Here is a 13,705-nt window from a genome sequence, read left to right on the forward strand (position 1 = left end):
AGTCCATATTTCATTGCTGCTGGCGATCTGTAAAAGAAAGTGTTGTTGCATGTGAGGCCCTTGTATTAGATAAGGTGCTTAGTCCCAGCAATGCCTGTTTGATGAAAACAAATTTGAAGAAATGTGAATTCCAGCTCTCTTGCTAATGAGGACCTTGTGTTTTTCAATGATGGACCTTTCTATGTGTGGGGAAAATTAGGCCTAGAGGAAGTACCTTGTTCACTGGTATTGATTTCAGTGGTAAGGATTTACAAGTGTATGGAAATTTGGCTCAGGATTTACTTGACACAGTGTGTTAGAATGCAGTAGTGAAGAGATAGGTAGTCTGCACTGAGTTTGTGGCTCGTACTACCAAACAAAATGTGTACATCCTTACTGCAGAAAGAGACATAAATAGGACTAAATATTAAACTGGATTGTCCCAAAACCGTATTGTTAGGACAGGACAGTAGTGTAGTAGGCATTAAAGTTCATAAGAAATCCAGCTAGTTCATATTTAGGTATCTTTTAACTTTTGAGAGTAGATTCTTATTACTGTATTATAGTTTAAAGATTTAAATAAAAGTTGTTCCTAAGTTTAGACATGCATTTGCTCCATTGTATGCGGACATACCTGTGCATTGCTGTTCGTCAGACCTTCCTGGGCATTCTCACTCAAGTTGAAGTTGGTTAATTTTTCTGAAAGATATCAAGTGAATAAAAAGATTGGGGGGTTTCAGTAACATCTGAAGTAGTTTTGATGGCTACAAGCAAAAGTGGAAGAAGAGAATCATCTTATTTTTGACCTCTTCCAGTAGTGACTTTGTTGATAAGTGTTGAATCTAAAAATCTAAATGGGCATCTGTAAACTTTATCACCTGGGAACCTGGCATAACACATAAGCATTGAAAATGAGTGAATAAATGCCTTTATGCTTTTGACATTTTCCCAATTCTATAGGACACTAGTTCTTATTTACTGTGTATCCTCCATGTATAAAATATATTACCCTATGTATGACCTTCAGCCCTCTGGTCAGACACTAGTAAACTGAAGAGATGGTGTCAACAACTGGAATAATGATGTTATTTCTTTGCATGCTGTCAGTAAGCAGTTGCTCTGTTGGCTGAGAAATCACCCTGGGTTGTAAATGACTACTATAAAAGTCTGCTATGGAGATAAGTTTCCCATTGATTCAGGAATCTCAAAATGTTTGCTTTTGGCAATAAATAAACTTCGATGCAGCACTCTTGTGCCGGTGGCTGAGGGAATTTGTGATTCATATGTGCAAAAAGAACATAAAAATTATAGTGTTGAATTGGGCTCATAGTTTATTGCCTGATGTTTTGTCCCCTGAAAGAACCCAGAAGCAAATGCAATAATAAAACAAACCAAAACCCCAAACCCAATAAAACGATAGTGTTCAGCAAGCCTTCCTCTTGTAACACCTCTTGTAGTCTGTGGCTTAGGGTTTTCCTGCACCAGCTACAAGATTTTTTTCATGGACTTTTTTTTCCCCTTGTCAAGTTTTCTGGTAAATTACTAAGCCTATTAAAGCTTCTACCTTCTTGCCATCCTGTGTGAGTTCACTCTGAGCATTGTATGAAATAATATGGTATGTATTTTAAACATTAAAGCTGATAAAATATTAATTGTGGGACAAGTGAAGAGTGAATAAACTCTTTTTCTTCTCTATTGCATTTCCTTTTTTATAATTTTTATTTTTCTATTTCCTTCTCTTATCTCTGAGCTGTGGATAGTTCCAATCTATTTAATCTGACCTCAGTGGAAGAGCTTGCTTAATTTTGTTGTTGGGGTTTTTTTTTGTTGTTTTGTTTGGGTTTTTTTTAATTTCCTAGTTCTGCTGCCTTTTTTTCCCCTCCTTTAAGATGTAGTTTTTTGTCTTTTCCCAGGAGTAGTATATAAAACTCATGTCAAATACTGACAGTTTCTCTGGTAGTGAGTGATATCTCAGAAGATAAACATGGCAGTTTTTCAGAGATTTGTGTTTGAGTTCTTCCAGCACTCTGAATGAAAACTCACTTCTCCTTGCAGTGCTCTTGGCCAGACCTGAGTGGTTTTGTTTTATTTATAAGCTTTTTTTAATGTTTCTGTAGGTCAAACTCAGTCTTGCTCATATCTCTGATTTTGAGGCCGGTTCAGTGCCACAGCAATCCTTCTGGCCAAAGCTGTTTTGGCCATTAGACATCAAACTATCTGTCTGACATTCTGTGGAGCTTCCCAATTACTTGACTCTGATACTGCAAAATCAGGCTCCAAAACTCCCAGCTCTAGAAGTTCTGGAGTGGGGTTTCAGAAACCTGTTGTGGTGAAGAAGTACCATGGACAGAGACTGCCTGGCCCAGCCTCCCGCACTGCGGGTAACAGAACAGAAAGATTTGTTAGAGGCAAGAGGATCTTGGTGTAGAGATCATGTTTAGCACCTCTGATTTTTGATTATATGCTCCGGGCAGAATATTTAGTGAGGATTTGGGTGAGAGTTTTTATCCTCATTCCTCCTTTCCCAGAAATTACTACACTGTAAGTCTTTACAGCTCCCATGCTTTGCATGAGAATGTATGATATTACTGAACATAACAGTTAGTTGTTTATAAGATTTAATGAGTTATATGTAACATTCTGTAGTTTCAGGCCCTTTATATTTGTAGAATGTGTTCCTTGTTCCTTGAGTCAACGGCCATGACAGATGTTGTCCAGCTGTATGCAACATACAGAAGAGGTTGGCAGTGCAGACAGCCTTACCCTATGAACAGACTTTAACGCTGAAACGAGGGAGGTGCATCTAGATGATGCACCAAGCTTTGTCTTTTTGACTTCGTTACTGTTTGCACTCCCAAAGCTCTCAGTTTCCAAGCTTAGAATTGCTGCTGTGAAGGTGACAGACAGCAGCTCTGTAGCTGAGGTGCAGAAATGGAGAGACTTGAAATGGATTTTAAATGCTGGTGCAGTTGAAGAGTTACATCATCTTGAGAGGGACAGCTGTTAAAGGCCAACAGCTCAGTGTGAGCCCTTATGTTCAACATACCTGGAAATGTTACAGATCTGCTCATGGCTTACATTTGCATTTTCTGAGTGAGAGATTCCAGCTGAATTTATGCTGGTGCGTTTGATCTCCTAAGTTGACTAATTTGATCCATTACTTCTGAAAGATGGCTTATCCTCTGGAGTAAAGACATTCTAATCTTAGTAACCCAAATCTCCCTAACTATATTGCATTCTTCCATAAGTAACTTTGCAATTCAAAGAATGGAGTTTGGTGTGTAGATTTTGTTAAGTTGGAACTGCATTGACACTGTCAAACAAATTAAAAAATATGTTACCAGGTGATGTTGAATATTGGAAACACCTGGGAGCTGTTGACCTGGGTTAGATTGGAAATGTTGACCTGAAGGTGAACGACTTTATCAGTTCCCTGAACCATGTAGATTCTAGAATGTATTTATTTTTAAAATGAAGTCAGGGAAAAATTCCCTAAAGTAAGACTTCAGAAGTACTGTGGCATCACTGGAAGTCTAACAATTTTTCAAACTAATAACCTTTAGATTGTCTGTAAACTGAATATGTGAAGCTTATATTTGCACAAAAGCTATCTTCTACTGAGTGCTAGGATTGCTCAGCTCTAGTCTGTGTGATCTTTCCTTAGTGAGACTGTAGCCTGAACGAGTAAAAACAGTGACTATGTTAAATACTCAGCAATGACACTTAAAAATTAAAGTATATTCCTGTTTACTGTTTTGGGGTTTTTTCTTTTAGTTAAGTAGTTATGTCCTATCCTGAATAACAGTTGTCTTACTTCTTTGTGTAAAACCTATAATTTCAGTGAATATGTGCAGAATGGCAACATTAAAGGTCATAGCCTAGAATGCTCTTTATGTGCGCTGCAATCTCACATAATACTGTTAAAGGCAGAAAAATCATTGTTTTTAAAATATATTTTTCTTTTTTACCTTTTAGGCAGTATTTTGCATTTCTGCAGAGCTTTGCACAGATCCTGTTCCCATGCAAACTGATGAGGGAGAAATACTGGAGGAAGGCAGTCCCAAGGTTAGTGAGGTAAATGCCGCTGTGTTTTGGAGGAACAAGAGCTTGCTTGCATGAAATGGGGGATACAGGGGAGTGACCATCGATTGGTAGTGGTATTTTTAATAAGTACCTGCATGCATATGTTTATTATGTATTACCATGGAGATACTTAAAAAATAACCTCTAAAAAGCCTTTTGAAAGACAGGTTTTTTTGCCATCCACTAAGGATTGGAACCTGCGGATTTGGGTACTCCCAAGAAGGAGAGAGGAAACACTTGTACAAAAATACTAACCTTGATTGCATTTAATTTGTTAGAACTGGAAGGGCTTGTCAAGCTTTCTATCCTACCCACCTATCCTCTCAACTTAAAGAATCAGACATGTGGGCCCTTAGGTGCAGGCGTCAGTGTTTGTGGATTACTGACTGACCTATTATTGAAGGTGTTCTGCTTCTTGTTTCCTTGTACTTGCCGGCGTGTGCTTTGCTGTGAGACAGGATTGTAGGTTGCTTTTAAAGCTACCTCTTGATTCTCAGCATATCTTGTTGGGACAAGAGGGTATAAAGTGTGCTGTTGAATATAATGTTGGTTGTGTAGTGCTCTTTGCTTACTTCCTGAAGAAGCAGATGTTGAGACACAAATTACTTTGGTTTGCATAATGACATAGCCATTATCATATTCTTCAGTAGGTTTATAAATATAGTTTATAGTCTTGGCTATCTCAACGAGTTAGTGTTAACACTGCAGCTGATCTGTGTTTAAAACATGGCTCTGAAATTTCAGGAAAATCTGAATCATTGTTAGCTTGCTTGTAGTTTTGTGTAAAAGACAGGCTGGAAAAGCAAAAAAAAACTATAGGACTAAAATGGAAATCTGTTTTTAGGTGGACCTTTGGGAGATGTTTTAGTTGTTTTAGAGTCTAAGAAAAAATATTTTTTAAGCTGTATGCACCAAGTTACAAGGTAATTATTAGAGAGAGGATTTGGCAATTGTGCTGCCTGTACTTTAGGAATTGTGTTTATTTTAAACAGCTTTGAAGGAAGGTTGGCTCTAGATTAGGAGCTGACAAATGAGAACATATCAGTGGACGTACTTGCAGCCATCTAAGGTATTGAATCCATCTTTCGACAAGGATGTGATTACAGGTTTCAGTGGGAAATAGACATGTGAGAGGAGACGGTGCAATTAATTACTGATTTTTAGCATGGTTACTGGTGCTTACTTTTCACCTCACAGAGAGGATCTCTGTGTGTGTGTACATATTTATGTATATACAAACAGGTGTATATTTATGGATACATAGCTTTCTTTTTTTTTTGTCCTTGTGGCCTGAAGTAGATTGAAGTAACTGTCTTGCAACTTACTTAACTTAGCCTTTTCCTTCAATGAAGTGTATGCTTTTCATTGGCAAGCTTAGTTCTGGGGGCAAATATTGTATCTCTGCTACAGCATTAGGTGCTCAAAAAGTTCAGTGAGCTTAAATTTTAAAAAAAAAAAAAAAAAAAAAAATATATATATATACATATCTGTACATACATACATACTGACTTTGAATACCTAAATGTGTGTTCAATATTGTTTAGAAAGAATGGTCATTTAGAGAATGACAATTCCCTCTTTAGAGAATGTGGGAGATTGGGAATCATGCATCTGGTATTCAGTGTTATTAATAAAGAACTAGATAGGATCAGTATATATTAAGCAAAAAAGAGTCATGACTACATCTAGTCCTTCTCCCCATCCTGTGATGTACACTGAAGTCTATTTTTCAGTATTTCTTTAGTCTATAAATGATTATCCTCTCTTCCCTTGTCCCAGGAGAGCTTTATAGCTATAACAGTTGAAGGATTCGTCCTAGAAGAGTTTAGGCAAAGTATATTCCATTGTATTGTCTAGTGCCATTAAAATTATTCTCTTGATTTGCAAATGTTTACATGATCTAGTGACCCATTTTCATAAAGATATATTTTTCTAAGAAATATCTTTTTTAAGTCTTCAGTAATGTATTTCAGTTTTTTTCCTTTTGTTAGGACATCCCTTCGTCCTGCCCGTCCCAACTCTTCCAGGCAGGAGACATGAGGTTTTTTGCAAGAAGCTAGTTTTATGCTTTGAAGACAGTAATATAACTACTTATTCATACTCTATTTGGATTTTTCATTTCTCTCCTTTTACTCATTCCAAAAAACACTCATCCGTAACTAAAAGTGAATTATATAATTATTATAACGGTTATTGTTCAGATTAGTGGATCTTTTCTTCTGTGTTTCTCTAGGTGTTTGGGTTTTTTTACACCCATAATTAAGTAACAGCAGTAGTTTTGGACTGAATTTACATTCTCTTCTCAAAAATCCCATGGTTTACCTGTTCTTTTGCCTTCACTAGAAATACTTTTTGAGCTATAAACATTGTCTTCCAGCATTTTATTTCCTATGAATGCTTAACATTCCAAGTGTTCCAAGGACTTGGAACACTTCATATATTAGCAGCTTCTTTGAAGCTCTTCTTAACATTGTAGAAGTTGAGTCTGCAGCTCATAGATCTTACAGGATTAGTAAATGCTGAGTAAGCTCATTCCAGCTACTTTAGTGGTGATAAGTTTGATTATATCGTATATGAGGTCAGATTCATTTCCTATTCTTACCCTCTGCTCGTAATAATTAATTTCTATCCAAAAATGTATCTTTACATGCAATACAAAGAATGAAATTACTGTTTAGGGTGATTGGTAGCATTTGTTATTGGCTGCCTCAGAATAATTATTAATCAAAATGGGCAAACTTTCTGTCTTGAAGTTACTTCTTCAAGTCTTATAGGACTTCAACAACAGTATTAAAGCTATTGTTGCAAAAGGTGGAAAGATTGTAGAAAATGTATTTGTATACTTTTTTTTGTTTGTATTTTAAGACACAAACATATAATGCAAGTTAAAAGCCGCTTTATGACCAAAAGACAAAAGCCCAGGGCTAACATACTGGAATGCCTTTATGTCAGCTGCACTTGAAGCGTTTCTGTTGAGTATTTAATGTCCTTGCTGTGATTGGTTTGATACATTTTTTTTTTTTTCTTTTCAGAATGCAAGATGCTCAGGGTTCTGGTAGGTGCTTCCCCACAGCTCAGAATTTCCCTTGTTCAGTTTTAGTCTTGACAAAAAGTGGGAAACCTGCATTTGGTCCTCTTGCAGAATGTTCTTGTTACCACTTCAAGCACTTGAACAGGCAAGAAAATTATCTTTAGACTCTGTAGCCAAATCCTTTCCATGCTGTTATATTTTGCCAAGAAGAGTCTTAGCCAAAGTGTCACCTAATAATCACTTCTGACACTGTCATAAACTGTCCTCAAGTCGAAAATCGATGTGTCTTATTTTCCATATGTATGCATTAAACTTGAAGGAAAGAAAGTAAATATGCTAGCTTGTAGACATATCTTTGTTATATTGATATCAAGGTGTTCTACCTTTATTTAGCACCATGGAAAGTCATGCTCATAACTTATTTTTTTAAAGAGCAGATCTCACTACATGAAGTTCTCTGTCTCAGGGTGTTAATAACTGACTCTTGTGACTCCACAAAATGACAAAGCAAGAGGGGTTCCTGTTAGTAACATGTCACTGGAAAAGCAGTGTTTGGAATAATATTCTCAATTACTTGAGACTGTGGATCCCATGACCAGTTATCAGTATTTGTTTCCAGAATCTTCAGTTAAAAGGAAGTTTAATTAATGGATGTCATTCACTTTGCTTTTTATGTTCTTGCCCAGTAGTGTGGGAAAAGAGAGTATGTTAACACTGTCAGCAGTCCTAACCACTAAGAAGCCTTGGTACTTTTCTTCTGGAATCACAGCGGCATAACTTGAGGAACCCAATTTATTGTAGATTGAAGTGTACTTGAATGAAGTATTCTGGGGTGTCAGGGATGACATCAAAATCACCTGTCGCAGAGATACCAAGAATATCAGGATATAAAGATCTGGATACTGCAAGAATTAATTTTTTGTGGTGCCAGTCAGAAAATAACCTAAAATGTTACTCATGAAGATTCTATCATATAGTGAAAAACAAATTATTTGTTATGCTTTATGCCTTGTGAACTGGTTTCGTTCTATAACTGTTTCACATTTTCTGGCATCCTAGACTGTATAGCATTCTGAAGCATCAAGATCAAGCCTTGAAGATAAAAGGAGATTTCCTCTGGTTTTGAGAAAGAAAAAAAAAAAAAATCATACCTCATGCAGAACCGAGCAAGTCATCTTAAAGACTAAATATTTATGTCCTTCAAACTATTTAACATTGTGGAAGATATGATTAGAAAATTTAATCCCTGCAGTCAGACATCATGAAGAGTGATATTCCTGCTTGACTCCTAGCAACCTGACAACACTCTTACAGAGTTAGCTTTCATGCTTGCCTTTGCCACTCTTGAAATGAATAACAGAAACTGGGAGGCAACTTCTTGGTAATTTAACTTAAGGAAAGTTACTGATGGACTCAGTTCTCACTTTGGTGTTTGTTTCTATCACTGTTATTAATGCATACACTTTAATTTTGTAATTTTAATTTTTCTTAAAATATTGTGGTTGTTGAGGTGTGCTTGTGTTCTCTCAATTTTGCATATTTGGGGAAATTTCTCAAATTCTTCCCTTTAGTTTTTTGACAGCATATCCTCTTGTCATTCTTCAGATTGCTTTCCAGCAGAGAGTGTGTTTTGTGCCAGTGTGTTTTCCCCTTCTCCCCACTGGCTGCTTTTGGAGAAACTTACTGTCTTGGTAGTTTTGTGGCTGGGGCTTTTCATATGAACTGATTCCATTGTCTGATCTCACCGTTTCTTCCTTGTTTTCAGACTAACAGAAAATACTCTTTCTGTTAAAATGACATCAGCGTGGTAAAGACAGCTGGCACCTGTCAATAGCATGCTCTTGATTGCAGTAATTATCTAATAGGACCACAAAGGGGGAAAGCAACTGTGCAGAAATAAGCTTTTTCAAATGAGCAGAGAGTTTTTTCAAATGTAGTTAGTTTTGGCAGATATGGAAGTCTTACTTAGTAGTAGTATTTGGTCTATTTTATCCATATGATATTCTAATGAATATCATACAGTGAAGTATCATTTCACAAAAAAAGGAATCACAGCATCATTAAGGTTGGAAAAGATGTCCAAGATGATTGAGTGCAACCTTTCACTGAACACCACCATGAGGTGCTAAAGGCTCACCAGTACAGTACAGTACAGGGAATTTTGTAGGTCCGATTTCTTCAGAGCTGGGAATACCAGCAAGACCCCCACAGTGTTCTCCCCAATGGTGTTCACTGGGGCTGCTGGTGGGAGGCCAAAAGCACTCAGTCATTCTGATTCCATGATACCAAAGTGAAATCTGCTACCTGTCCATCATACTGAGTGGAAAAGAAAGCAGTATTTCTACTTGGAACTCCCCACCCTTTTTTGTTATTTGGATTTTGATTTTATTTTTTAGTTATATTTTGTAGTGGTTAATTTTCCACTAATGGTTGCTAGGCTTTTTCCATTAACAACCTTGGTACTCTGAAAATATCAACAAGCATTGAGATTTTTGTTTGTGACTGATTTCTTTTTAGTTGTTATCATCCATCTGTTAGGAATTACTGCTCAGACAACACTAAAACTTGGTTTCTCAGTTGTTCCTTTGCTGCAAAATGTTGCAGGAGGAAGCTAAAATTTTGTGCCTGATTTGAAGCATTTTTAGATTTCTTTCAAAAGAGTTGGCAGGAGTTTGAGCTTATGTAGCAACCTTCTTTATCAAAAAATGCAATTAAAATTCTCATGTTAAATGTAGAATATCCCCTTCGCCTCGTAGTTGTTCCTTCATCTCTCAAAGTAAAAACTTATGAATTCAGAGGGAGGGAGGCACTTTGACTAAGGTAATTTATAGAAAGGTGTTTATGAATTGTTGTTTTGATTCAGTATTGTAGAAGGGAAAGGAGGAAAAATAGCTAGTTCTGTCCTTTTAATGCTAGGTATACAAAATATTGATAAAAAATACGACTGCACAGGATTTGTAATAATGCTCAACTCCTAATAAGTATAGGAAAAGGGAAAAGCATCTGTATTGTATGGTGTTGGGGAAGTGTATTTTTATTCAAAGTTTTCAGTACTATTTATAGAAACCATTATTGAACTGAATAGGTAGACTAGGAGTTAGGCTACTTTTTCATACTCTGACTTTTTCAAAACCAATGACACAAACATTGAGGCTTGTCCTGTTGCCACTTACCAAGCTGTCTTGAGGTCCTCTGTTAATCCTTGTTTTATTTCAAGTTGCTGCCCTGTTCTTATCTGTCGACATGAATCTTTCCCTTACATTACTGCCTACCAGTTCTCATCCTGGTTAATTCTTATCCTGGTTAATTCTTTTCCTGCCTCTTGGTGTCTAATTGTGAGCTAGCACTTGCCACTCTCTTTGAATCACTCTTCAGAACTCTCTTGGCACTGGCTGTTTTGTTGTGGTGTTCTTGGATTTTGGTTTTGGTTTTTTTGTCCTGAGGCATTCACACAGAGATGATGAAAAGGTTAAACAGTTTATATCTTACTCGAGTATCTAATGTCTTGCTTTCACTTCATATATTTTGAAGTAAATAAGTCTTAGTAGTATTTCTATTTAATCTGTTAAGATACAAGGTTTTATATTTTTAAGCAAAATCTTAAAATTCCTCAGAAGGAAGTGTTGTTAGGAGAGAGTCTTGCCAATCAGGAGGTATCTTTTCTAAAAGCATGAATGTTCCTCTAACTGCATTGAAGTGTAAGTTATGCTCAGTTTCTGATGTGGATGTTGCTTAAAGATGACAACAGAGCAAAAGTTAGGCTGGTGCTTTCATTTTGTGCAATTTAGAATTAATATGGTGCAAAGAAGATCCTAATTGAGTAGTTAAACTTGCAGCATCCAAAACCTTGATGCCTGTACCTCTGGGGCTTATAATCCTACTTAGTGATACGGAACTGGGTTTCTATTCAGATGGCACTAAATAATTTAAAACATTCAGCGTGAAGGCCTAGACAGTAAAGAAATTAACAGGCTGCTTTGTGACTGTAGTTTTAAAAAAGCTGTTTTCCAGTCTAGTACTGACCCAGTACACGGTGCTTTCAGGCCATGGTTTTTCTGCAGTATGAATCTCTGCTACTCTTGGAAAATACTGGCTTGTTACCAGAGCTGAGCTCTCAACCTCAGTGTATTTTCTTGTGAATACCTGACAAGTCAGAGTAGGTTTCAGTTTACTCATGTGGCTGTTGCCTTTCCTCTGGATTCAGGAAAGTAGGCTTTGTTGGTTTTTTTTTTTTTCCTTTAGTTTATTCATTTTTGACATCTGCTGTGGTGGGTTACTTGTGGAGCTTCCAGCATTTCTGTGCCCTGATGTACAGGGTATGTTTCCATCATTTTTCTGGAACATGAGTTGTAGGAGCAGCTAGTCTTTTTGACTTGCTGACTTGCAACTATACTAAGTTCCTGGAGTCTTTGTATGAAGTATATTGTAAAGTCTTTTAAAAGTAGAAAGGTATTCTGCCTAACAAGACAATGCTTCTCCCAAAAGGTAGCAGCTTAAGAACTAGTCTGAGCACAAAGATAGTTTTTCACAACAGAGACTGATGTCATCATCATCATGCTCTGCTAGCTTAATTTTTTAGACCTGGAAATGCTACAACTCCTTAGGAGAGTAATTTGAGAACTTCCTTAGGAGAGTAATTTGAGAACTTCCTTAGGAGAGTAATTTGAGAACTAAAATCTTTGCATATCATGTATTTTAAAAAAAAATCCATTAAACTCTCAGTGAAGAGTGAAATTACTTTAAATCTTAACTTAATAAAGCCTTCACTTTTAATGACATGTTATTAGAGCTTGTAAAAGCATTATGACATAGTCCTCTTCTTTTAAATATAAATTAACATAATCCATCAAGGAGAGCAGAAATTTGGGGTTAGTTTTTCTCATCAATTTTTACACTGTGGCCAGCAAAATAATCTAAAACGCTTTCCTACAAAACACTACACAGTTGGACTTTTCTACATGGGGAAAAGAAATTCCAGGCAAACCTGCTTGTGAGTTTATAACTTAGAATTTCAAAATTTCAAGGCATCGTAACAAAGAGCTATAATTATGATATGGGGTTCAACCCTAGCAACTAACTGCTCACCCACTCCCTGCACCCCTAGTGAGAGAGAGGGGGAGAACTGTAAGGATAAAAGTGAGGAAACACAGGTTGACATAAAGACAGTGTAGTAATTTATGGGGGGGTGGGGAGGGTGGAAAGAACCAAACACCCTCCACCCAAAAAAACCCAGCAAACAAAAAACAAAGAGTGAGGAAAATAAAACCCACAAAACAACAAATGATGCAAAAGGAAAACAATTGCTTACTGCCAAGTAACTGATGCCCAGCCAGTCTCTGAGCAATGGCAGCCCCTGCCAACCTCCACATACACCCTCACCCATGCCCTGACTTCAGTTTTAATGCTGAGCATGATGCCTTAGGGTATGGAATATCCCTTTGGACAGTTGGCTTCAGCTGTCCTGGCTGTTTCCCCTCCCAGCTTCACGTGCACCCCTGGCCTACTTGCTGGTGGGGTGGTGTGAAAAAACAGAAGAGGCCTTGATGCTGTGGGAGCGCTGCTCAGCAGTAACTAAAACATCCCTGTGTTATCAATGCTGTTTCCAGCATGAATGCAAAACATAGTCCTCCACCAACTACTGTCTAGAAACTTAACTTTATTCCAGCAAAAACCAGTATAGTATGTTATCAGGGTCTACTGGCTTTATAAAACAGCAGTTATAAATAAGGTAAAATTATTGAGGACTTTGCAAAAAAAGAACATGGAATTAAACAGACAGTGCTACTTGAACTATTGTAAAGGAATGCTATTGACTGCTTAGCTGCTTGGACATTTTAAAAGAAATTCAGGATCAAGAACAAGATTTTGCCAGCTGGGTGTACAGTTTTCTACAGAGGGAAGATGAATTGCTCATTTGAAACCTACTTATCCATAGTGAAGACTGCTAAAATATAGATACCAAACTGAAAGATGACTCTCTGTTTTCTGATCTCAGAATAACCTGAAGTGCTTTTGAATCACAAAAGAGAAGGTTAACACAATGATGTATTTTCTTTCTCCTGGAAAATACCATTGTCTGCCAAACTGACTTTGGGATCTGTAAGAATGGTCACCATATGGTCCTTTGATCCAGCCTGTTCATATGTACAGTTCACTTAGAGGCAATGTAATGGCTCGGAATGTCATTGCAGTGAATAGGTGTGTGTCTCCTGATTTCTGAGGAAGAAAACACTGCAGTCTTAAGAAACCATTCAGTTCAAACTCAGCTTTTCCATTCTTTTAAAGGTTCTTTCTTTTTCATAAATAATTTCTCATTAGATTTTTTTCTCAGCCAATAGCATTTCTTCAGCTGATTATAGCAGTGTATAATACTTTGCAAAGTAGACAAAAGAAAGCAAATATTTGCTTAAAAAACTGGAAAAGTAGTCCTGCATTTGAGAGCTGACATGGTATAGTCCCGCTATGATGTTGGAGACAGTTGGGGACATTGCTTTGTGGCTTTGCTTACAAAGTTTCTCTTCTCATGCACGTGTACTGTTGGCACACAATTTGAGAGCTTTATGCCTTTTCAAAATATTGCCTTCTGACCTTTTTCCGTTTGGTATTGGCTTT

The 13,705-nt window shown here is 37.0% G+C and overlaps 1 protein-coding gene across 12 annotated transcripts in view; it reads left to right on the plus strand.

Annotated features, from left to right (window-relative positions):
• The window catches only part of TNRC6B (trinucleotide repeat containing 6B), a 140,772-nt gene that overhangs the window by 15,903 nt on the left and 111,164 nt on the right, over positions 1-13,705 (plus strand). For 8 of the 12 annotated variants that reach the window (XM_027662926.1, XM_027662906.1, XM_027662972.1 and 5 more), the window contains exon 3: positions 3,955-4,053. In XM_027662926.1, the coding sequence (XP_027518727.1) occupies positions 4,000-4,053 (54 nt within the window). In that variant the 5' untranslated portion in view covers positions 3,955-3,999. The remainder of the gene's footprint in view (positions 1-3,954; positions 4,054-13,705) is intronic. The other 4 variants (XM_027663042.1, XM_027663024.1, XM_027662936.1 and 1 more) reach the window with 1 other exon arrangement.

Source organism: Corapipo altera, unplaced genomic scaffold (assembly GCF_003945725.1).
Source record: "Corapipo altera isolate COAL_440 unplaced genomic scaffold, ASM394572v1 1, whole genome shotgun sequence".
NCBI lineage: Eukaryota > Metazoa > Chordata > Aves > Passeriformes > Pipridae > Corapipo > Corapipo altera.